This window comes from Squalius cephalus (assembly GCF_949319135.1).
Source record: "Squalius cephalus genome assembly, chromosome: 10".
Lineage (NCBI taxonomy): Eukaryota > Metazoa > Chordata > Actinopteri > Cypriniformes > Leuciscidae > Squalius > Squalius cephalus.
The window spans coordinates 35,453,020-35,477,446 of record NC_137131.1 but is presented as its reverse complement, the minus strand read 5'-3'; the positions used below and the strand labels follow the sequence as shown (position 1 = coordinate 35,477,446).

General features: G+C 39.0%; 1 protein-coding gene across 4 annotated transcripts; it reads right to left on the bottom strand.

Annotated features, from left to right (window-relative positions):
* Nucleotides 1–1,567: 1,567 nt before the first annotated feature.
* adam23a (ADAM metallopeptidase domain 23a) lies at nucleotides 1,568–24,386 on the bottom strand. Of its 4 annotated transcripts, XR_013822587.1 has the most exons (27): nucleotides 24,041–24,386; nucleotides 23,102–23,325; nucleotides 22,500–22,576; nucleotides 19,155–19,218; nucleotides 18,987–19,069; nucleotides 18,591–18,654; nucleotides 16,991–17,063; nucleotides 16,816–16,901; nucleotides 16,653–16,718; nucleotides 16,378–16,446; nucleotides 16,117–16,283; nucleotides 15,168–15,252; nucleotides 14,935–15,022; nucleotides 14,767–14,818; nucleotides 14,556–14,655; nucleotides 13,618–13,689; nucleotides 13,438–13,524; nucleotides 13,237–13,317; nucleotides 11,407–11,457; nucleotides 11,243–11,306; nucleotides 10,967–11,072; nucleotides 9,679–9,798; nucleotides 9,410–9,578; nucleotides 6,903–7,014; nucleotides 5,575–5,665; nucleotides 3,641–3,831; nucleotides 1,576–2,984 (listed from the first exon to the last, which is right to left on the bottom strand). XR_013822587.1 is itself a non-coding variant. In XM_079884300.1 (26 exons), exons 1-26 carry the CDS (start codon nucleotides 24,117–24,119, stop codon nucleotides 2,939–2,941), a joined length of 2,376 nt encoding a protein of 791 aa, XP_079740426.1. In that variant the 5' UTR covers nucleotides 24,120–24,386; the 3' UTR covers nucleotides 1,568–2,938. The 4 variants fall into 4 exon arrangements, 3 of the variants coding, with proteins under 3 accessions (XP_079740426.1, XP_079740425.1, XP_079740427.1); XM_079884300.1 differs by lacking the exon at nucleotides 3,641–3,831 and having other exon boundaries at nucleotides 1,568–2,984; XM_079884299.1 differs by lacking the exon at nucleotides 3,641–3,831 and having other exon boundaries at nucleotides 1,575–2,984; nucleotides 13,438–13,689; nucleotides 24,041–24,379.
* Nucleotides 24,387–24,427: the final 41 nt, after the last annotated feature.

Genomic DNA, 24,427 nt, shown 5'->3' with positions numbered 1-24,427 from the left:
CTAACGAAAGCATTTCATCATAACCATACCTGTCAACCCACCCGTTTTTCCCGGGATTCTCCCGTATTTTACTTCGCTATCCTGCTATCATCCCGTTTAAATATTTTCCCTTATTTCTCACGTATTTTTAATCTTTCTATTAAAAAATAAATGAATAAATAAATAAATCCCACTGGGCGCAAACCAGTTAAGCGGAAATCCAGCCCTGCAGCTAATTTCATTGGTTAAGGTTACAATGAGAGGTAGGGTTAGGGATCAGTGTTTGGTAGGCAATCAGTACTGTGATCCACATGACCAATAAAATCTTTAGAATCGGCTGCAGGGCGGGATTTCCGCTGAAGTAGTTTGGGGGGAAAAACGCGTGCATTTTAGGAATGCGTGGTTGAACTTTATTTTAATTAAGTTCCAGCTCGCGTGGGTAAGACATTGCACGTTTGTTCGCTTCATTTCACCGCAGATTCTTTTGTAAACAAGACACAGGTCAAGGCTGGATTTGCAGACAGAATATTAAAAAACGATGCTGTGCCTTCTATATTGGATCCGACAGGAGTGGTGCAACACACTTATGTGACTAAAATGTATTTTATTTGTGCTTGTATTGCATTGTTACAGATCGTTTGATGTCTACTGTGATATCTACATGATTAACGATAACTTACCACGGTGTCACAGGCTGGAGTATCCTTTGTATTTGAGGTGTTGTCGGTTCATTGTCCTGCGATTTGTGATCAGACTATGGGTCGAATTTGTATGGGCAAATCATTGCGTTTGCCATTTTTTTCACATTGGAAGTTTTCAAAACAATTCCCCACGTGAACTGACGGGGGTCAAAACTCATTATAATATGCAAAACTGTAATCTAATCATAGCAGTGGGTGTTTACTTCCAAATCTTCAATGCCCATAAAAACCGAGCATTTCAGGAGCTAGTTGCCAAACCAGTGTATTAAATAGCCTATTACTTATTCATTATGTTGTTTTTGAATGTAAAAACCATGTAAACGTCATAAGTTGACCTCAGACAACAGTATAATTTTTTTTAAAAAGCCAGTTCATAACCCCTTTAACATGGTTACTTATATGTTTTCGCATTACTGTCGAGTCCATATAGTAAAAGTCTGTTTGCAAAGCCTGCGCCGAAATTGCCACTGATTTACCAAAGAATCCACAGTGAAATGTACCGAATACAAACAAATAATGCTCAACTAAGACATTCATATTGTTGAAAATAAATAACAACATTCCTAGCATTAGGATCTTTGGAAGGTAATGTTGTTTTTAGTCCAGTGATCCCTGCTCTTCTCTCCTCGTCATCTCACTAACAAGCCAGTGGACAGGGCCAAAGTAGCAATGATGAAGAAGTAGGCGTTGATTTTCTTCTGCAAAGGCAGTCTTTCACCTATCTATGATGTCATAAATAGGCACATTCCACAAGTCGTAAAAGTTTACTAACAAAAATGACTTTAAATGTACAGCATTCGGAACTGACAATGTATTTGGTGTCAATTCTCATTCTTCATGATCAAAATTTTGGGATTGTACAGAACAAATTAAGATCACAAAGAGGAAAGTTTTTGTCAAGTTCTTTATTAGTGTTATTTGTTGTTTTGGCAATATTTCCATGGGAACATGAGATGGCTGTAAAAGGGCTCAGGGTTTAGATGATGAGTTCAAAAACCTGATGGTGCAGATCAATGATGGTATAGAAAAACACTCGTATTTCTCTTATTTCAGTGACATTTACCAAAATTAGAGCTCCCCCTACTGCAATAGCCCCATTCTATTAATAATAATAATTCATATCACAAGTGCCTCAATTATGCTGTCCCACACAGATGACAATGACATTTTAATTTTCAGAAGCTGAGATTTTCATAGAAACATTCATTTTAAGTAATCAGAAGCTTATTATAATGTCAAACATAGATGGCCGAGCATATAAAAGACTGCCTTATTAATAATCCGCTAGCTTGAGATCAATTTCATTGTTTGTCTCAGTTGAGAATTCTTTACCAAACCATAGGGTTTGTGCAATGTTTCCCCTTTGCATAGTAAGTAAATGTTAACTGTTTTTCCTTTGACATGCAGATACCTTGAAAAGCGCAGCAGGCTGTGTGGGCTCCGCCCCCAGTGCAATTACATCATGCAGCTCTCTGATTGGCCAGTGATGGCATTCAGGTCAGGGCAGATCTACAGGGCCCAGCCAGTTAAAAGTTAAAAGTTTTTTAAGGGGAACAGTAATTGACGTCATTATGCATATATGACAGTGGTGATTTCATCATGCAGCTGTATACGCTGCTAGCCTAATGGATAGATTTTTTTACTTTTTCATTTGGGTTTCTTTGTTTCATTAATACTACAGAAAGTGCCTGCAATATAACATGCTGAAATAACAAAAAGAAAAACTGTAAAGTTATGCCTTGAAATGTTTGTCCGAAGAAGATATGGGTCCCTCTGATAGGACGTAGTCATTTAGCCCCTCGAAACACTCATGGTGTGTTCCCCACCTACTGGAAGTTCAAATCATTCGTCTTTTTTTAATTAACAAATATGTAGGTCTTACACTGGTGTCCCTCCTCTGCCATGCGAGGTCCACAGCTGAAGCTGGTCATGCCTGGGTCGGAACCGGAGATTGGGGCGTGTAAATCGGAAGTCATGCCCCAATGAGTGGTGCCATCCACTACCAGTTATCAGGGTTGCTAAACGGCTCGAGACCAGAGGGCAAAGGAACGGGGGCAGCGCTGGAGAAGCAGTTCTACATGACTTTGGATTAAAAATGTTTGATCATTAAGTCTCTTTCTTCTCTCGCTTTCTGTCCTTTTTTATTCAAGTAACGCCAACGCTGTCGGCAACGGCGTCAGCAGCAGGAGAAGGTACAGTCCAGCGGGTTCTGACAGAACCCAGGGGCACACTAGGCAAGGATGCAGTTCTCTTAGCCTTTAGATGGCACTGGCGTTAGGGTCATATCGTCTTTTCTTGACATTTCTTGGTGATGAGGACAAACAGGACAAAACAAACGAGAGGGGGGTTAAGTGCAGGCAATGCCAGATACATCAACATACAATCTGCTGCCCATCTGACTGCCTTAACCCGCAGCAACCACGTGGTTTTAGTCTCATCAGCTACTTAATCAATTCAAATAATTTATCAAAAGCTACCCGTAACATTTTTGTTTGACTCCTAATGCCGTTGGGTTGCGGCGGGTAAAAACGTCTGTCCTTCGCAGCGGCAAGGAGAGACACAGAGTGTCCCTCCGTTGACTGCGGGTGAGTATGTGTTAGAAATACAACAAAGGATGCGGAAAAAGAACATTACCTCCTGGGAGAAAAACACGGACATAGACATAGAGAACAGCAAGAAAGAGTTGTACAACATCGAGGGTCAGAAAAGGACATCACACCCACAACATGAACGACGACGATACCACCAGGAACAACAAGAAAGGCAACAAGAACTGCAACAACACCAACAACGACAGGGGTTTGACACAACCTCCCCGTAGCGTGGCTTGATGTGGGGCATCCCAGCAGTTTAACATGCACCTGTCCATAGAGAGGTTACGTGGGAGACGCCACTATCGCTGTGTAGGGGGGGGGTGACTGGGGTAGCATGCAGGTGCAGTGCAGCGCGTGTGTCTGTACCAGGTCTCTGTGAAGCAGGCAGTAAAGGCAGCGGTGCCGGGCGAGTCCGGGTGGGGGGTGAGGGCTCTTGGTCTGTTCTAGGTTTTCAGGGGGCCCAGGGCCTTCCGGGAGATAAGAGGGCGTGGCAGCCAGCCATGGCACAAAGGCTGCCTACGACACAACCTCCACCCCTCTCCGCTCAAACTCTCACCCTTTCAGACAACGGAGGGGGGATTGAGAGAGAGATCACGGCGAGGAGAGCGGGTCAGAAAGTCGTCATCCCTTCCCACCCCGTCCCGCCCCAACAACCCACCCCGTTTCTCAAAGCAAGGAAAACAACAAACATCCCTCCCTTCCCTTCACTTGAGGTGAGCCCAGCCTTTGTGCGATGCTCTGATAGCACTCCGCTTTAGCTCTGGCGTGGTGCCAGTCCGCATGCAAACTTTAAATGGGCTCAGTCAAGATGCTATGTGCAAACGAGCATGCTGCGGTGAGTTAAGTCCTCTTGGATAACCTCAAGATCTCAAAGCTAGCTTCCCAGAACTTCCTCCTAGTTGGGTCTAGGCTGGCCATTAGAAAGGTTTTACATGTCCGCAGACAAACAGTTGCTAATCTACATTCAGATACTGTTTTTGAACCAAATGCACCTGTAAAGTTACGCTAACAGCATGTTTGATGTTACACACATTTACTTGAATATTTAAAGCTACACTATGTAACTTTTAAAACGTTACTTGCAGAGGAACATTGTTTTGGTAATTACGCGAGTTGTGCTTCGGCTACGCTATTCTGCACGGTTTACTCTGATGGCTTGAGGCCAATAAATTAACCAATAAATAACAAAAGGAGACAGATATCCGGAAAATAAATATTTTGAGCAGCTTACAACAAAGTTGTATTTGGTATTAGAGATTGGCACTGTTACCAAGATAAACTTTGTTAAATCAATGTACAGCGAATGTGATGCTGCGCAAACTAAACGTATTTCTGAAAAGCCAAGCTGGTGTTGATTTGTGTTTAAGTGTGGACACCGTCACTTTCATTTTTTGTTACGAGCACACCTTCCACTACATATAGTAGTAGCCTGACCTTTTATGTTACTTATGGATATGATGTAAACAAGCACAGACGAATGACGTAACTATACAGTTTCCCGCGAAATCCAGCCCTTCATTTTGAACAAAAAAAAAAAAGTTGTTACATAGTGCAGCTTTAAGTAATCATACAAGGTTACTTTCTCCAACAATTCCCACCTTACTACACAGATTGGTCATGGCATTACTGGTATTGTAAACATTTGAAATGTTAGCATGTAATTACAAAAAAAAAAAGGCTACACATCATTCTTCTCTTTTATATTTTATATTATATATAATTCATAACTGTCATTAAACATCTTGCTCAGTATCCATTTTATCATTTTGCTCGCATGCATGTCAAGCGATAGGCCAGTCTGCACGAGGTTCTGCTACAGTCTACAGAGCGCTAAACCAATTACATTACATGTCTTGACGTAGACTAAAGCTGTTTTCTTTTTTTATATATGTAGCCAGATCATTTTTGAATTGGTTGTCAAGAGCTAAACATCTAGCTAGCAAATGAGGTAAAGTCGTGTGTAAAGAAGATATTAGCATACTTAAGAAAATGTTACGTTTAAATAACTTACAGGTTGTTAAAATGGCATATATTGTTGCAGAAAAGTCAAATTACACTTAATGTCCCTTAGGATTAACATTTTATCATAGCATATAGCTCATAATTGAAGACTTTAAATGATGACCTAGTTTTAGTATCTGTTGTCTGTAGCAGAAGCCCAGGCCCTTGTGTGTGAATGTGAGTGTGTAGTGGTAAGTGTTGTGTGCATGTGTGTGTGTGTGAGTGTGTGTGTATGTTTAAGTGTTAGTGAGCCTGTTCCAGGCTGGCAGGCAATAGGAAGCATGCGGTGCAGCTCTTACTTAAATCCCCATCCCGTCCCCCCCAGCACTATGGCTGCCATCAGGATGGCCCCTGCGATGGAGCCTATGATAAGGTTGGTGGCGCTAGGACCTGTAGAAGGGCATGATGGGAGAGAAACATGATGTAAGCTACAGGGGGCACCTGCTCAGCATGCAGGGTACACACATCAAATGCTGGACTTCACTTATGTTATACACTCTTTTAGTCATGTGATTACTCAGGATGCGTGTGACATAGGAAAAGCTCGGAAATCCGTAGGGTAGATTATGCTCAACTAACTTACCATTAATAGTGTGTGTGTGGGATGTTATTGGATGTGGGTATGGAGAATTTAGGGGCTGCAGATTTTGGCACAGAGGAGAGGCACAAGTTGGTTTATCAGGTAAGATCTTAAAGCACTGAGGTGTTTTGAGCTACGCTACCAACGCAGGACTGACGAAAAAAATACACAGACGCACAAAGAAACACTAACCTACAAACACACTCATGGTGAACTTTCACCCACTCACGCACACATCGGACCTAGTTAGAATGGAATATTTAGCTCAGCTCAGAAAGTGGGCCAGTTCTGAGGGGATTTTGTGTCAGTTAATCTTATGTCAACGTCAGTCCAAGTCATCTCATGTTTTTCCACCTTCCTAGGTTGTTCTTCGTTCTTGATCCTCGCTTTGAATCTTTTGTTCTATGTAAATGCCCCACATGGACCAGAGAGGGAAGCGCCGCAACACTCCATTAACACAGGGTGATAGTAAGAATATCCATGATAATAGCAGCCAGGGGAGAGGAGAAAATAAGTGATAGACCAATCAATCAGTCCAATTACACGACAAAAATTACAAGGCACCATCACATTCAACACAACGGACAAAGCCACTGGGAGAACACGTACACACAACCGCACGTACACAGGGGATCACATGATCTCCCTCTTGCTGGGGGAGTGGCATTAAAGGGTTAAGAGGTGCTTACTCTATTCCCCACCCTGTGCCTCCAAAAATCACCCCCAGGGCCAGAATGGTCCCTGCCACTGCCCCTATCAGCCTGTTTGTGGCCACGCTCACTGTGCAAAGGAAATAGGGGTGATTCAGCAGAGAAAATGTCACTCAAGGCCCTATTCAATTTTTTTTTTTACACGTACTAGTGTTTGCAAAAGTCTTGTGAGTGGGAAAAGTCACAATATCAAGATGGGCACCTACAAAAAGCAGTGATCTTTGGAAATGGCTTTGAAGTGGATTTTGGAGATAAATTGTGTATGCAATTGAGGACTAGTCTGTAAGTTTTGTGCATGTTAATGGGAAGATTGTTATGTTAAGGAGAGGTCACGAACCCTTGGGACCCGGGTCCTCGATGACAGGCGGCTCTTTCGGGGGGTCGTGCATGCTGCAGTCTGTTCCTGCCCAGGTAGAATCACAGGTGCAGGTTGCTTCATTATTGCACACCTGAAAGATGATACACAGTAGGAAAAAAATGTCAGTATGCTCTACTGTGGTGTAAGCCCGGAGTTAATATTTATATAATAGCCAGTTTTTAATAATAGTGAATAAAAACAAATTAGCATATAATTTTGTACATTTGTATGAGTTTCTAAATTTTCATCTCTCTTTCCTACAATTGTGCTGAATCTTTATATTTAAAAAATCAAATTCTCTTCAGGTTTTATAAATATAATATTTTATACACCTAACTAAAAATAAATAATATTATAGCTATGTTCACAAACCACTATAATTTGAACAGAAAAGCAAGTACTGTATGTGTGTTTTGGCATGGTAGCCAGTTTAAATAATAAATAACCATTGCATTACCTAATGCAGTAAAAAATAAGTTTTCTTCAAATTCTGAATGGATTATATATTGCCTGCCTAGAAAGTACGTAAAACCACTCCCTTTATAATCACTAAAAAGCTGTCACTCTCAATTCATCACGATCTCACAAAGTTCCGCTAATCAATTAAGCTGACTGCAAAATTAATCTCTTATTTAGCCTACATAATGTTTACACTTTGCTTGTTATAAGTTCATTTATTACAACGGTGAGTGGATTCTAACTTAAACACATCTGATTGGCCATTGCATTCAAGAAGTCACCAGATATGTTTGTGATTGCTACATTGCTCAACGCTGCAAAACAAAGTAAATTGAAATTCTTGGAGAGGCTGCTCACTGCAGACCTAATGGGTGGAGCTTGATGTTCTGCTCCCCCTTGCTGGAAGTAATGGGTGGAGCTAGATGATCAAAACACACGCTAATCCTACCCATAACCCTATCGTTAAACATAACTCCACCCATTAGGTCCACAGAGGACCGGAGCTGGATGTCATTTGGCTCTGCAGTGAGCACCACTTGAATTTTTGACGCTCTGGTCTCAAGGGAGCAATCACCAATATGCTATTATTACAGAGAAAACTGATTCTAGACCAGTAGTTATGGGCAGCTTTCCCTTCTTCTTTTTAGTGAGAAAATTCCTTTTATGCCTTCCCCAGCCTTACAAACATTCCGCCTATGAGTATTAACTTATTTTCTTTTTTTCATGTCTTACTAACTCAAAACTGTTGAATGGCAATGTAGCTTCCATTATATTTTTGAAAGGTCAATTGCAAGCGGATTGCCATATTTGAAAGGCCTTGGCATTGAAAAGTTCAAAAACCCCATGCTTAAGTGATTTCAGCAGTTTCCTCTCACCAAAATGCAGGACATGTCAACAAACTCCCGACGTCAGCAAATCCCAAAACACTACAGGCAGAGAATGTGTCTGATTTGCTATTTTACTGACTGACAATAAGAGGCAACCCAAAAAATGTTAAGCACTTTTATGCATAATCGAAATAAAAATCAGCCCCCTTCTTACAGATTTTGGATACCCATGACAATGTCTTATTTTTAGTTGTCGTGGAATAGATTATAATTCCTCTGGATATAAATTGAATGCATGGGATGAATTAAATCCCTGTCGTTAACATTCTGGATTAAATTTGTAAGTGGATTTGAGTGGATTTCTGGCTTTAGTGGGTGGGAATTCAAACAGGATTATTTTCAAGGGTGACTGTTTGGGCTGTCATGGTACCAGAAATTTCAGTTGCCTGTACCAATTTCGGTACCAGAGCAAAAAGGGTTGAATTAAGTGCTTTAAAAAAGTTTGTCCCGTTTTGTCTTGTACCTTGGTTATCACTGTCAATCTTTGCAGTTTCTGATTCAATCGCGCATTTAAACAGTTGTCAATCCAGAAACTGCAGTGTATTTAGGAGCATAAAAAACTAAACTTGTCTTCAGATTGTGAATGGTTAATGAACAGAAAACAAGAGAAGAGCCCTCCCTTTATAATCACTTAGGCTGTGGAAAAACATCTAAAAAAAAAACGAATTCTGCACTCTCGTGAAGACTTTTATAAACTTATCATAATAGAAAAAAAAAGGTCTTAATTGTACAATGAATCTGTTTACACTTCGCTGGTTATAACAAAAAGATTTGCGAGTGTGCAGCTTGCGTTGAACAAAATCTTTTTAGCAATGTTAAGCAGATTCGGACTGACTAGCACCTCTGATAGGGCATTGCGTTCACACGCTAAACAGATATGATTGTGATTGGCTAACAAACACACTGTAAATAAAATACTCTGACGCTCAGAGAGCGCTCAAACAAACACGAACAAGAGTGTTTGAAAGCAGAGTCTATTAGCGGGTACCAAGTACTCAGCACTACCGAAACTGCAGAAATACTGGTTCCTTCAACTTTAAAAATATAAATACCGACTGATACCAGTACGTTTGACAACCCTAGTGACCGTGGTGTGAGATAAGTCCAAGCAGCAGTGAGTATCAGATGGTGATCACTCACGCCGTGAGAAGAGCAGACTCGGCCACCGGGGCCAGACGGACAGGCTGTGAGATTGAGGGAGGAGATGGGAAGACATTTCCGCTCAAGGCACATCATAGAGGGGCCGCACGGCATACCGTCTTCCACATACCCTAGATCAGTGTCATCATCCAACAGCACATGTCCCCCGCTACAGAAGAAGAAGAAATAGAAAATGTCAATAGACGTTTTTCAGGAGATTCGCCCTGATTATTTAGTGTGAAAAGATTTGCAGAGATCCAGGAACAGACCTACAGTCCACCAGTCGCCCCTGATGGTTAAAGGTGGTGGGAGTAACGTCACCTTTCAGAGTCCCGATCCTCGGGATTCTCCCAATATTAGAGCACAGCAGGTACCCACAGAACACATCGCTGTAAATCCACAGGATTTGGAAAGTATTAGAGATGATGATGTGATTTTGTCTAGACGGTAACCCATGTTCTGCAAATTTCATGTGGGATTCACATACAGATTTTTTCAGTATTTATTGGCAAACATTTGTTGCTGTTCTAATTTCCTTACACCCACGTAGATCAAGTTGTTGCAGATATTATCAGTAAACATATCATATTAGTATCTATATCAATAAAACAAGGTGCTTAACTCAAATAAATACCAATGCCAATCACTGGTAATGGCAAAGATGGGGTTAATCTGTAATAAATTAAATTCATCACATTTTATTATTCTAAAAAAACAACAACAAAAAACAGCAATTGTCATATCTCGTCTTGGCGTTAACGTTTGTACAAATGACAGCGTTTCACTGGTATATGATATTTTATATTTGAGCATTGATAATAGTTTAATTCCATGATACAAAGTCTTCAAATTACATCATGATTGAATTCAATTTACAAATTAATATTTAGCCCTACTTCTAACATTACCGCATCAGAACAGCATTAACATTACCTGGTTTACATACATAAAACTTAAAGGGATAGTTCACCCAAAAATGAAAATTAACCCATGATTTACTCACCCTCAAGCCTTCCTAGGTGTGTATGACTTTCTTCTTTCAGATGAATATAATCAGTTATATTAAAAAAATGGCCTGGCTCTTCCAAGCTTTATAATGGCAGTGAATGGAGGATGAGATTTTGAAGCCCAAAAAAGTGCATCCATCCATGATAAAAGTAAATCCATACGACTCCGGGGGGTTAATAAAGGCCTTCTGAAGCGAAGTCATGCGTTTGAGTAAGAAAAATATCCATATTTAAAACTTTATCAACTAAAATAACTAGCTTAACTCAGATTGTATTCGTCTGAAAGAAGAAAGTCATATACACCAAGGAAGGCTTGAGGGTGAGTAAATCATGGGGTAATTTTCACTTTTGGGTGAACTATCCCTTTAAGAAGACACACAGTTCTCAATGCTTTCCATCATTTTCAGCAGGTTTAAAGAGTGTGAAAGGCAATTATTGCAAAGCACATGCCTGAGAACTTTGCAGAACAAGAGTTACCATCTAGACTTACTTGACCTGGTTTTGTATCATGGTGCCACATATTCCCAAATTATTGGGGGAACTGACTCACTGTTTGCTGCAGGGCACCCATTTGTCTCCATCTCTCCCACAATTCCCTTTTTCTGTCCCCTCTGTATTTAACTTCTCATAGCAGTGTTTCTCTGACCCTACAGTCTCTGAGAGAAGAGAAACAGACAGAAAGAGCAGCAGGACGAAAGAATGCAATTAGGAAAAAGAGGAACCACAAGAAAGCGTGTATTGAAAGGCAGGTGGTTTGCAGCTTTTTTAGTGTTTTCTTTGGCAAGAACAGTTGAGTAAGTACTCTGAAAGCATCAGTGTCACTTACTTGAACCCCAGATGTATTTACACTGACTGTCCCGGGTCTTGCATTCACCACTGTAACAGCGGCCCTGGAATAGTAGCAAATAAAGTGTAGAGGGTTTGATCAAAAACAGCCTGTATTTTGTTCTGCCATTCTTTCTGAATTGCTTTATATAGATATTCTCTGACCTGATTGAGCTGACACGAGTAGCCATCTTGCTTATGAAGATTAGGGGGGCACTGTAAGAATAACAAAGATCTTTAAAAGATGTTTAAAAATATATATATATTATTGAAGTATTTTTGCAATAAAAATTAATAAATAAGATACCCAGTATTTTTACTATTTAGTTCAGCATTATTTATGTTTTAGTATTTCCTGATGATACTAAATGTGATTTACTTGAACAAAATGTAGTTTGTGTGTCCAGTAACTACAGCCTTGGTGGGAAGATTGTGAAACAGGTTATGCAATAGTACTTGAGAATGAGAGACAACTGACAACTGCACTATCAAAGTTAATCTTTCAGCCCTGCACATTTTTTTTAGAAGTGTTAAAACTGCAGGCGGGCTGTCATTTAGTGAACAACATGCCTTCTGTTGTGGCAGTTATGGTGAATAGAGAGGCTTGAGGGTGTCCAAAGTTGCAAATTTAACTTATGCGGAAAAAAAATATATCGCATAAACGTTTGCAAATAAAGCACTGTTTCCATCCCATGTGTTCAAGAGAACAAAATACTTCCTGGGAAATTGGTGCAAAATATCTGCAATAAAAATGGAAGTTGCTGCAATCGGGGAAGCCACTGTGGCTCTTTTTTCCTATGTAATCATAAAAGACTTGCGTCTCAGAGGTGTGATTTTTTTTTTTTTTTTCAAAACCAGATCAGTGGAAATCCCGCCCTGCAGCTAAGATTACATTCAAGATTTCATTGGTTAAGGTTACAGTGATGGGTAGGTTTAGGGATCAGTGTTTTAGTGTAGGCAATCAGTACAGTGATTGACACGACCAATGAAATCTTTAGAATTAGCTGCAGGGCGGGATTTCCGCTGAACTGGTTTTGGGGAAAAAAATCACGTGTCTCAGAGCGTGCAGATGAAACACAATAAATGCTGTCATGTTATCTATCTTGCATTCGAATACCTGGTTTTTGGGAATCATGTGAGACTCCACATTTTTAAACAGAATTAAACCAAATCATTTTGGTGACAGACTTTGACTCTTTCATTTCTGAATGATCAAACCAACATTTGAGATGCTATGCGATGAAATTGGTCACAATGGTTTGTCCAGTTATCCAATCACATCCACTTTTGAGGCATGGAAAATTGATTTTTTTTGTTGCGCATTGAAGGATTTTTTCGGTAAATGTGTTACCATCGTAGTTCATTCAATGTTTTTTTTTTTTTTCTGATACAAAAATAATCAGATAAAAACTATTTTTTTATGCGCATTTTTGGAATTTATGTGCATCTTGGCGTTTCCATCCAGATTTTTTTATGCAATATCCCAAAATGCACTTAAAAATAGGTGGATGAAACATAGCTATTGTGATTGCCATGTAGATACTGATGCATCTTCTGAATAAATTGTGGCTCATTGTCAGGAAAACTGTGCTAGTTATGTCCTATTGTGTAACCATGACTTACGATAAATATTATTTACAGGAAAAATCAGATACGGGATATTTCATAGAATTAACTCTCACTTTAAATGATTTATTTGTGTAATGCATTTTTAATATGTAAATTATTTTTTTTTAAATGTTTGTGTTCCATGGGAATATCAGAAAATGTGCTTATTCGTCACCATTACATTTTAATGGTATATACAGAAATTGAGCTTTTATTGAAATTAAAATATGCTTTTAATGTGTAGTTTTATTTATATAAAAAAATATTAAGCACTTCTCCCTCTCTTTCTGTTTGGCATTTCCCCTTAAAAAATGTAGTCATATATAAATAATTGACATCATATAAAGAACATAAAAAATGGTGTTTAAAAAAATAAAAGAGCAAAACCTGTCCCGAGTCTCCTGAACAAGTCTCTGATATGTCACAATCATTTACAGCATATCGACAGCTGTATCCCCGCGGGTAGAACTGAAAAAGGTGGAGGGACAGGGATTGAGAGAAACAACTGATCAGTGCATTGTAAGACACTCAATAGTTGAGGTTGGTGGAAGTCATGATGAATGGTGAGGCAAAAGTGAAGTGTCTTACTAGGCATGTGCCGTTGCAGCAGGGGCCGTCACTGCAGTGCGCTCCATTAGACAAAGAACATTTTTTACAGCAGTCTTTATAGCACTCCTGCACGACCAGAGAAAAACATGTGCGCACAGACCAAAAATGGTTAGCAAAACATGAAATTATAAAAAAATGAAATTTAAAAAAAGTGCTTACCATTCGGGCTCCACAGTCACACTCCTCTCCCACTTCCACGTAACCATTCCCACATTCTGTAGCCTCAAAGAGCTGCCGACACAAAGCATAAGATTTATCCAGCATCATGTCCAATGATTTTGCTTGAACTTGATTTTTGCTTTAAGTTTGCTGTCAATGACAATCAGTTACAAAACATGTAAGAACTGATGACATTTGGTGTCACTGAGGTAAAACCTGCTTCAATGTTTCAACTTCAGCTTTCTGTTGAAAACCTATTTTTTGTGGGTTGCAGGTACATGAACAGAACAAACAGAGAAAGGCAAGTAGATCCAAAAATAGATTAGTAGGAGTGTAGGATCCAAAAATAGAGCAAAACTGTAACATACATTATTAAAAAGAAGTGCACGCCAAGACAGCAGGATTTTAAAAGAGAGTAACGTTTGGAGCAGAGGTATGGAAGCTTGTTTCTGCCATTTAAAAAAAGTCAGAATTGTGAATTATAAACTCGGAATTGCAAGAAACAAAAACAAAATTGTGAGAAGAAAGTCAGAGTTGTGAGATAAATGAGCTTTTTTTTTTATTCTATGGCGGAAACAAGTTTCTATACAGAAGCAATGCAGTGTTTATTCATTTATTTAGCTGAAAAAAATAGAAGCTGAGATGTTAAAATTGTTTTACTGAAAAAGTGCTATATAAAACAATTTTTTGGATTATTTTTTCCCCTGACAATTAACAGGGGGAAAAATTTGATGAAAAAACAATGAAAACTGCATGACGAGATGGTGATTGTAAGTGTCAAGCAAACTTTGTGGAAAAACAGGCCGTTGATATTCACTCAAAGTCTTGTGCAGTTCTTTTTATTTATGCACTTCACATTTGCGGGCATGTGTATGCAAGTGAAGTGTTGTGTTTTTTTTGTGCTTTTTTATGTTGTCCAAACTATTCTTCAAGCCTACCTTGTTGGGTTTGTTAAACAGACATGAAGCACCGCCTCTTAGAAGGAAGTTCCTGTAGTCAGAGATGCTGCATTTGGAAAACCTGCGTGGGTGTTGCACTCTATGGAGGAGAACAGGGGAAAATAAACCTACACGAATCAAGAACCAGAAGCTAAAATACCCAGAAGGTAGTCGGGAGAGGCTATAGAATAATGTGTGTGTTTAACGATACCCAGTGTCTTCCATTATACATCCCACCCATGAATCCATGCAGCCGCACTCCTCTGAGAGAACACAAGAGCGAGCGAGAAAGTCTGTGAGTTCACTTTAAATCCTAAACTCATACAGTGAACAAATAAGAAATGCAGTAATTTGACACCAGGTGGTGAAACAGACTTACTCCTCCTGATCACAGGATCCCATTGTATACCAAGATTCTGTGCTAAACTCTGAGAGAGAGACATAGCCATTGTCCATGTGCTGCCAAACTGAAAAAGAGAAACAGATACAGCAGTGCACGACTCCAAAAGTAAGATTTCACTTCATTTGTCACTTGAAATTGCTGTAAGGTAAAGTAAGGTTTAACTGTAAAGTGCCCAGTCTACTCAGAATGCTGTGTGTGCCCAACCTCACCTCATTAACACCGATTCCTCTTCCTTTGGAGCAGACACCACTAATATATGCAACACTGCTCCGGCCATAATGAAATGTCACATTCCTGCAAGAAGAAAGAGATTTTTTTTAATTATCTTTATGTCACTTGTTCCCTTTTTCTGTAAATGCAGTACCAAACAAAGGTTTTCAGCCTCATTCATTCTTCGGAAACTGTGCCATTTGTGCCAGGGATATATTATTATTATTATTACTAACCCTAAACCAAACAGTAATGTGCTATTTTATTTTTAACCCCAATTCTGAGATTGAATAGATCAAATATTGAATTCTGAGATTGAACAGATAAAAGGACAATAATAATGGCTTTTTATTTTTTTTATTTTACCTAATATAATTGCACTTTTGCTTTAATGTAAAAAACTGATCACTACAATGTTTTCCCAAATCAGATGTACTATTGATCGGACAAAAACAATAACGGTAAGCGTAAAAACAGTAGAAAGTAAGCATACAGCCAAAAAATATATAATGAAAAATATGCATCGTGATATATAGCATTTGAAATATACAGTGAAAGTAAAATATTTTATTTTCAATAAAAAAAAAAAAAAATAAAAAAAATTAAATTCAATATAACTTAAATGTAAAATATTGTATTTTCAATAAAAGTAAAAAACATTTTTTTAAATTCAATATAACTTATTGAAATGTAATGATGATGAATGGCGATGAATTTGCATTATATACTAAACAGAGTTAAATAAAAAATTGTGACTCTAGTATTCTGTTAGTACACATAAATAGCACCTTTTCCTGAGAATGACCCACACATATTCAGAATTCTACAATATCACAGAACATGAATCATCATCAAACAATGAAAAATTCACAACAATCTTTTATCTTGTCCTGCAACTCCCACAACTGAACCGAATCCTTTCTGTTACTGGCAAACCAAGCAACTCACGTGAAGAGGTGCACTGCATCGGCGTTAATGTTGATGTTCTGTTGTCGGTACTTTGAAAAATCTTTTAACATTTCCAATGGCTTAACGCTCAGAGGAATCCGGTCCCTGTCAGTCCAAATCTCCACACCAACCAATACCACACGTGTATTCAGCTGCTCCTTAAAAATCTAAAGCGAATTTGATTTGAATCTTAGATTAAGATGAACACAAAATGAGTGGATATTAGGGTAACATTTTGCAGCAAAAAATTTGGAAACATACAGCATCTACAAAGTTGACCACTGATTTGGCAGAGTTCCGGGTGTGCTTTTTACTCCTATGCCTTTTAAACTGTAAAAACAAGAGATTAAAACAGAAAAGCAGTTTCAAGGTTCTGCAGTGCATGAAACATATGGTAACATTTGTTATTCAGTGCCCTCTAGTGGATCATTTATGCAGAAATTTGTACTTGGAAAAATAGTACTTATAACAAATTTCTGTGCTTTTATTCAGAAATGGATAAAGAAATTTTCAGACCATTTTCTGGATAAACTCACCGTGTTGTGGTCGGCGACAATCATTATTTCCAGATACTTCATTTCCTCAAAAACGTTACGTGGCATCTAAGAAAATCATTACAAAATCCAAATGATACATTGTTGAAGTATGAGGTATGAGCATTGAGGAGCACATGGAAAAGGCTGAGGGTGATTTTCTTACAGCTCTTTTCCTCCTTCTCTTTAACCAAGGCATGCTAGCGAAAATATGTTTTTCCTCTTCTTTTTCCTCAACTGGGTCACCAGCAGCTGAGGGAAACAGACATGGAGGTAACCATGGAGATGAGGGTGGTGATATAATATCTTGCTACATGTCTTTAGGACCTTGGCACACTTACCCCAGTCACCTGGGACAGAGGTCACATGGAGCGATGATGTTCGTCGCAAAGTGTGGGGTCGTGCCTCTGTTTCCTAAAAGGTACGGATATTTTGACATTTGTAGACAAGACTTGTGAATCAAGGCCGTAACCATGTTGCGAACATTGTTTTTTTTTGTTGTTGGTAGTTTTTTTGTTGTCTTTTTATTGAAAGAAATGAAATAATTTAAGGATTAAAAAAGATTTAATTGAATAAAGTAAAAGAAGGGGGTTGTGAGGTAATTGATTTAAAAACTATTTCCAAATAATATTTTAGTTTACACTTTATTTTAAGGTGTCATTGTTACAGTGTAATTATATATTTAAGTACTGAGTAATATTAAAGGTCCCGTTCTTCGTGATCCCATGTTTCAAACTTTAGTTAGTGTGTAATGTTGTTGTTAGAGTATAAATAATATCTGTAAAATTATAAAGCTCAAAGTTCAATGCCAAGCGAGATATTTTATTTAACAGAAGTCGCCTACAGTGAACGGCCGGTTTGGACTACATCCCTCTACTTCTTTCTTTAATGACATCACTAGAACAGTTTTTTGACTAACCTCCGCCCACAGGAATACACACAAAAAGAGGGCGTGGTCTTGTTGCGCTCCCACGGAGAAGAGGAAGAGTTGCGTTTGTAGAGTGTGTTTGTCGCCGTGTCGTCGAGACGCTGTTATTTTCATCCCGGAGTCAAATCACCTTTGTTTGGCCTTCCCTGAGCGCATGCATCTCCACGTTATGGTAAGAGGCGTGACCTTTCCGGGCAACGTGCGCTAAGCTGCTGTCGAATCACAACGCAGGAACCGCTGGCACAATCAGAACACGTTACGTATTTCTGAATGAGGGACTTCATAGAACAAGGAAGTCATCAGTCCGTTCTTAGGACAGTGAAAACAGTAAATTGTGTGAAAAACACTGTTTTTTTACACGCGAAACATGAACACATGTTATATTGCACACTGTAAACACAATCAAAGCTTCAAAAACACACGAAAAACGGGACCTTTAAGCAACTACATTTACTTACTATAGGGTTAGGGTAGGATTAGGGTGTGGTTGAGGGTTAGTTACATTTAATTGTGCATAATTTACTGTTATTACTACGGTAAGTACATGTAACATATTATGTAACAAGGACACTGTAAAATAAAGTGTTACCATATTTTATTTTAAAATATGCACACATTTAATCGTATGTCTAATATGTCAAACGCAAAACGTAACTTAGTTTTGAAGTTTTGATAGCATATTTTCAATTCAAAACGATGAAATTTGATTTGAAAAGTTGAGTATTTTGCATCATTGGATATTACTGTCGGTCGTTTAACGTTTCTAATCTAAAACAGTTGTCAAATCATAAATGTTTAGCTACTTAAATCACTCCATGCACTCTTTCACTCGCACTCGTTTTCTGTGAACAGTAAGGCCTGCCTTCTTTGATGTGACTGGCCAATCATTGGTTGATTTGATTTGGTCATTTCTAATTATCGAGAGGAACCTTGTCCTCATTAATGTGGTGGTTACGGCCCTGGTGTGAATAATGAATCCCAAAAGACGATAAGATGGAATGATGTGATCTTACCACGGTGTGAGTCAGTTTCAGAGGCTCGATGAGATAGACAAAATTACCATCATCAAACATCCCACTAGAAGAGTGAATCACAGAAAAGAGAGTCAGGGATGTCAATTGGAAAACGGATACAAGGACAGATAAAACCTCAATGAGTCATATCACTTATCAAGTGACAAGAAAACCAAGAAGAAAACCACAGCCACGCTTTTACAACCGAACAAACCCTTCTGCTCTTTCCCTTGACTGCTCTCTGTGACACTCAACCACACACTAACATGGTGACATTCAAATCTTTTCATGTGTACCAACTGCCATCTGGCCTCACAGTGGGTCTCCAGGTTAGACTTTCTCTCTTTATCTCACACACATGCATACATACATACAAACAAAACAAAGGTTTCTTACTGAAGTCCATTGCAGGTGGATAAAGCTACACGGGAGTCTTCTTTTCCTCTCACGTGGCCGTGGTAGTAGCAGTGTTCACCGCCCTAAACAAACGCACATTCATCACTGCTATGTAGTGGTTATTTTCAGGGTTCTGTTTGATATAGGTATGTGCTCTTTGTGCCTTACCCTGGAGAGAACTGGCTTATCATTCTCATAGTGGATCTCCATATAATCTGAAGAGAGCAGATCACTAAAATAGAAGTGTGAGAGAGAATTTAATCTCACATTAATTATCCAACAACTAAATAATAACCTCAGCAAACATTGAGTAATGTTATGGCAAGGTTAATTATGGCCCGTTCATTTATTATTAATAAGACATCCCAAACAATTTACAACATTATTTGATTCTATTTCAATATCTATGATCTTTAACCAAAACAAAAAACTTATCCTTGCTTAATCTCCCTCTGAAAGCACAAAAGAATGGCCTCAGTCTTACCTAAGTGTAAGGAAAGTTTATTATCCAAAAACTAATTGAACATCTCTTGTAACTGAAAAGCCATTTTGTCCCACAGGACCCCTTTATTTTGTGACTAAAATTGCTGCATCATCAGAATAAAGAAAAAGCTCCTCCGAACATGCTGCTTTAAGATAATTTATACATAAAAGAAAAAAATAAGGGACCTAAAATACTCCCTTGAGGAACTCCACAAGTAATTGATAATGAGCTGGCCAATACACCTTTAATATCAACTCTCTGGCTTCTGCCTTCAAGATAAGACTGTACCCACCTAATAGCTTTCTCATTGAAACCTATCTCCTTTTAGTTATACAATAAAAATGCATTTTTTGCATTTATAAATGCAAAATGATAACATGGAATTTTCCCCTTAATATTCACACAGCCAAAACGCTTAAAAAATGGATGTTTTGAACATTCAGAAGCAAACGCAAAACGCTCTTAGAACATATTTTTGTTAGCTGGGAAGCTACTGCCGCAGATCCCATGCATCCGTATCAGTTGTTGTGGGACCTCCAGGCTGTTTGTGGACCCGAAGCTGCATCATGTCATAACTGATTCTGACACACAGGTTTGTTAAGGCATGGTAAACACACAAAAATGCAATAAATATGTATTTGAAATAACAAATTGTGGCTATATTAATGTTATATGATAAATATATTAACAACAGCATCAGTAGCTGAAGTGACAGTGAATTTTTATTTTTTTAAACAAAGCAGTCCTTGAGTCCTTTTATCCCATGATCACAAACACTTCTGTTGTCGCAGCTGGTCCTATTTTTATAACGGTCACAAGCTGAAAATTATTCAGCCTCAATGCATTGTAGCTTGCAAAAATGGACTTTCACAAACATCATTATCTCACTAAAAGAAAGTAGGCAGCAATAATTGTTCTTTATGAAAAGAAAAAAAAGTGTCTAAAAATGTTCTAGAAAAGTGAAAATCATGTGCACATTGGAAGGGATAAAAACACCTTGATTTTTGTTTTATGCACTAAAAAACCCGAGACATTTTTAAAATAATAATTTTGTGTTCCACAGGCAAAATTGAAAAAATTACAGATTTTTTATTTTTCATCCCTTTGAACAGTTAAAAATGTAATCCCTGGCCTTGGCTATTCCTGGTTATTATGAAAATTTGGCAACTTTTGATCAAATTACCTACCTGTTCATGCTGCTGAATTTAACATATAACATTTTAATTGTGCAAAAAACCCCAAAAAAACATGTTTTGTGTAAAGCAGGGGTGTCCTGGAGGACCGCCGTCCTGAAGAGTTCAGCTCCAACTTGCCTCAACACACCTGCCTGGAAGTTTCTAGTATGCCTTGTAAGACCTTGATCAGCTGCTTCAGGTGTTTATTTGGGGTTGGAGCTGAACTCTACAGGACAGTGGCACTCCAGGAGCAGGATTGGGCATATGCAGTGGTGTAAAGGAATTTATGCAGAAAAAAAAATCCAATTCTTTCAATATAAGCTGCAAACCTCTACCCAATCTTCTGGGACCATCACAACTTTCAAAAAACAGCTGAAGACACCTTTTCTGCAGGCACTTAAGCACTCCAAAACCAAGGCACTTACTACTAAAACATCCTTGCTTTTTTTTTCTTTTTTTTTTACCTCAGCTCTAGCTTCCCAGCTTTAAAAAAAAGTTCTAAGAAAGGTCTGCTAACGTTTTTAATATTTTCCGAATGTTCTCTCAATGTTCAAAACATCCAGTTTCTAAAATGTTTTTTTTTTTTTCTTAGTTATGCGAACGTTAAGGGAACATTCAATTTGATCATTCTTCTAAAATTGAGGAAATGTTACTTTTGAATCTTCTCTAAACATTCAGACACAAGTAGTAACATTTTTAAAAAAACATAAGTCGAACGTAAGTTCCTTTCAAGGAAAGTCTGTTCACTCTGCACCATATTTGCAACGCCTCCGTGCAGCTATTTCGGGCATCCAAGACCAAGTCCTATCTATTCAGGAATCCTGAAATCTCAAAAACTGCTTGCCGAATTCAAAATTAAATGACATATTTCAAATCAGCAACAAACATTTGACACGAACTGTCCCATAAATGTTGTTTCTTTTGCTCAAATGCTGTTAAAAGAGCTTATTTTTCAGGCTAGACCAGCCAATGCCCATGTGCAGTCCTAAGGTTTCTATGGGAACCGGAGCAGCTGCAGTGACGCAATCATTTTAGCTATCAGCGATTGGCTCTTTTATTTAGAAGGCGGGACGTGTTCCGCCATATTGCACGTTGCAGTTTTTCCAATTCATAAGTAATAAGAGTGAACTGTCTTTGTTTATCTATAGTCTTTGGTGCAACTGAACATTTGAATGATGTTTAAATAATGTTTTGTGCTAACATTATAAGAACATTAATAAAAACCAGATAACTTTAATGTTTAATGATGAACTTCAATGTTTTAACTATTAATGATACTGGACAAATGTTTATTTATAACTTTGAGAGAACCTTGTCAGAACATCAGCACAAGTTCTGAGAACGTTATATGGTTTGTTTCCTAATTTATCTTTCTACTTTGTATACTATGAATGAATATTGTTAGCTCTATGAGAAATTGCTGGTGATGTTCCTCATTTGTAAACAGCCTTGACAAAAGCATCTGTTAAATGAATAAATGTAAATGTAATTACTAGGGTGGCAGTTAATCTCAAATAAAACACCTAGCACCTTATATGCTGTTAACCATAACACTGTGACGACGCAGCATTCACAGCTTTTACAGGGAATAGTTTAGATGATTTAAACCACAATGTTCTTAGCTCTTCAACGAATACCTTTAACGTAAAGGTGCTGACAGACAATAATAGGAAACTGAATAGGAAAGTGGCACACCATTCACACAAATTTTCGTGATAAGCAAGGAAGAACTTTAGCGAGAGATTTTAGGATTTTAATACAAAAAGGAGAGAATATAGCTGTGTTCAACTGAACACCAGAGCAATACGGTGTTCTTAAAGGCAGACCCGTCTTTTACCAGACACACACACTTACTTGTTCAAAGTGAGGTCCAGACTGAATGTGGTGCCAAAGGCGTCCAGCTGGAAACTTGCTTGGGCCAGGTGGACATCCTGCGGCCAGGGAGATAAACAGGGGCTCATTAACACTTCACAAAACAAACATATGTTGCTACATCAAATGTGCCGGCAAAGCCCTCAAATGTAATGGTAAAATTTCATGTCTGTCTTGCACACACATATGTTCAAAAAGCAAATCTCTGCAAGGGCATCTATAGATAAAACACCTGCTCTAGTCTAGAGCATCATAAATCACACAGCTGTGCTGTATTACAGCAGAAATACTGCATTGGCAAAAGTAAAGTGAGAGTGTGTGCACAATGCAATCCCATAACGTCTGTTCAGTATGGAGAGCGAGGGAGAGAAAACTGCTTCTTTTGCGAAAAGTGCATTAGGATCTGTGAGGGAGGGCCTGTGAACCTGGATCAACTCTGAGCATTGGACATGCATACTGCACCATTCCCAGCAGCTGCTAGAGGTATGAAATGAAGCAGCTTCCTTGCTTCACAACTCCTTAGCGCATGAGTGTTGAAGACCTAAATGCGGGGGGGGGAGGGCTCTTCATATTTTACATCTCACCTGTCCATCCCCGGCCTGGTTCCTCGCCCGAGTGTCCAGATCGTGATACGTGCTCTCCGAATCCTCATTCAAGTAGTAAATGAGCCGGGAGGGATATGTGACGGTGACCTCATGCTCTTCCGATTTTCTTCCCGTGGAATTGCCCGGTGCCGCTGCTGTCGCTTCTCGCGGGGTCTCAGACACGTGCTGATCCCTGAGATCCTCATTCTGCACGGCGCTGGAAACTGCAGGATAGGAGGAAACTGTTTACTGCTTTACAGTCTTCATCTCGGAGAAGGATCCCGTCAATTATATATGAACGTGTGCCAGCCAGCAGTTGCAGCCCTGTGATGCTGCAGAGAAGCTGCGCACAGATCTCTCTTATGCAGATCTCAGTGTATCGAACGGAGGCACTACGGCTTATAACCAAATAAAACACTGAAATCTGATCACACATTTATGACAGTGGATGAGAGGGCGAGACATGAAACATGTAATGGCAACAGAGACATATTGACAAAACATAACCATATACATTTTTTTTCTCAACTTTATCAGCTGGACATTTGGATATCTGATATCTGAATTTGTAAAGGCATTAGACACGCATCATGTCAGCTAATGATAATCTATTGGCCAAGGTAATCGAATTAAGATTCAGTCCTTATACCACGTCCCCACACAACACCATACTAATGGGGCTGTCAACCCTTAGAGAGGCCTTCAAAAGCTTTTACCCCCCTCTGCAGAGATTGACATGTATAAACGGTCGTAAACACAGTTAAGTAATGGAGGCTGCTCAATCAAAGCCTACACAGAACCTGCGTATTTTGCTGGGAATTCCTGCCGCAACAAAAGGCGTTGGAAAAACAAATTGCGCTCAAACTAACGTACTATAGAGCAAATATCGAATAATATTATGTAAATTCTAAAGTTACGCAAGGTAAAGGTTATACTTACCCGTTGAGATTGAGGCGATAGAAGATGGCACGGAAAGAAATATGCTAGCGAGCAGACACAGATGGAATATCAGACGCATGATTCATATTTGAAGACTAAATAAAATGTCATTAGCGCATCAATTTACAGCGAGTCCATTATTATGAGGGCGATTTTAGTGCGTATCCCGCGGGAAGTGGGGGAAATCCTTCATGCAGCATCGGAGACTGAGGGGTGGGTAACACGGTTGGGATGCTGAGGGGTGGGGAGGACTGGGAAGAAGGCGAAGGGGTGGTAGCACGGGTGGATGGAAGGCGGTGGCCAAGCAGCTCATATCGTAAGGGAAGCCACTGCGACTGCGCAGTGCATCTTCTGCTGCGCTGACGCGTCATCCATCCTCACTTTGTA

What these genes read in the sequence shown, in the direction of transcription:
- adam23a (XM_079884299.1), bottom strand. Translation starts at nt 24,119, where the DNA reads ATGCGTCTGATATTCCATCTGTGTCTGCTCGCTAGCATATTTCTTTCC. An exon ending in TGGGTGCCCTGCAGCAAACA is followed by an intron (nt 9,799 to 10,966) that starts GTGAGTCAGTTC and finishes GTGGATTTACAG; the next exon opens with CGATGTGTTCTGTGGGTACC. An exon ending in CGAGGACCCGGGTCCCAAGG is followed by an intron (nt 5,666 to 6,902) that starts GTTCGTGACCTC and finishes GCCCTTCTACAG; the next exon opens with GTCCTAGCGCCACCAACCTT.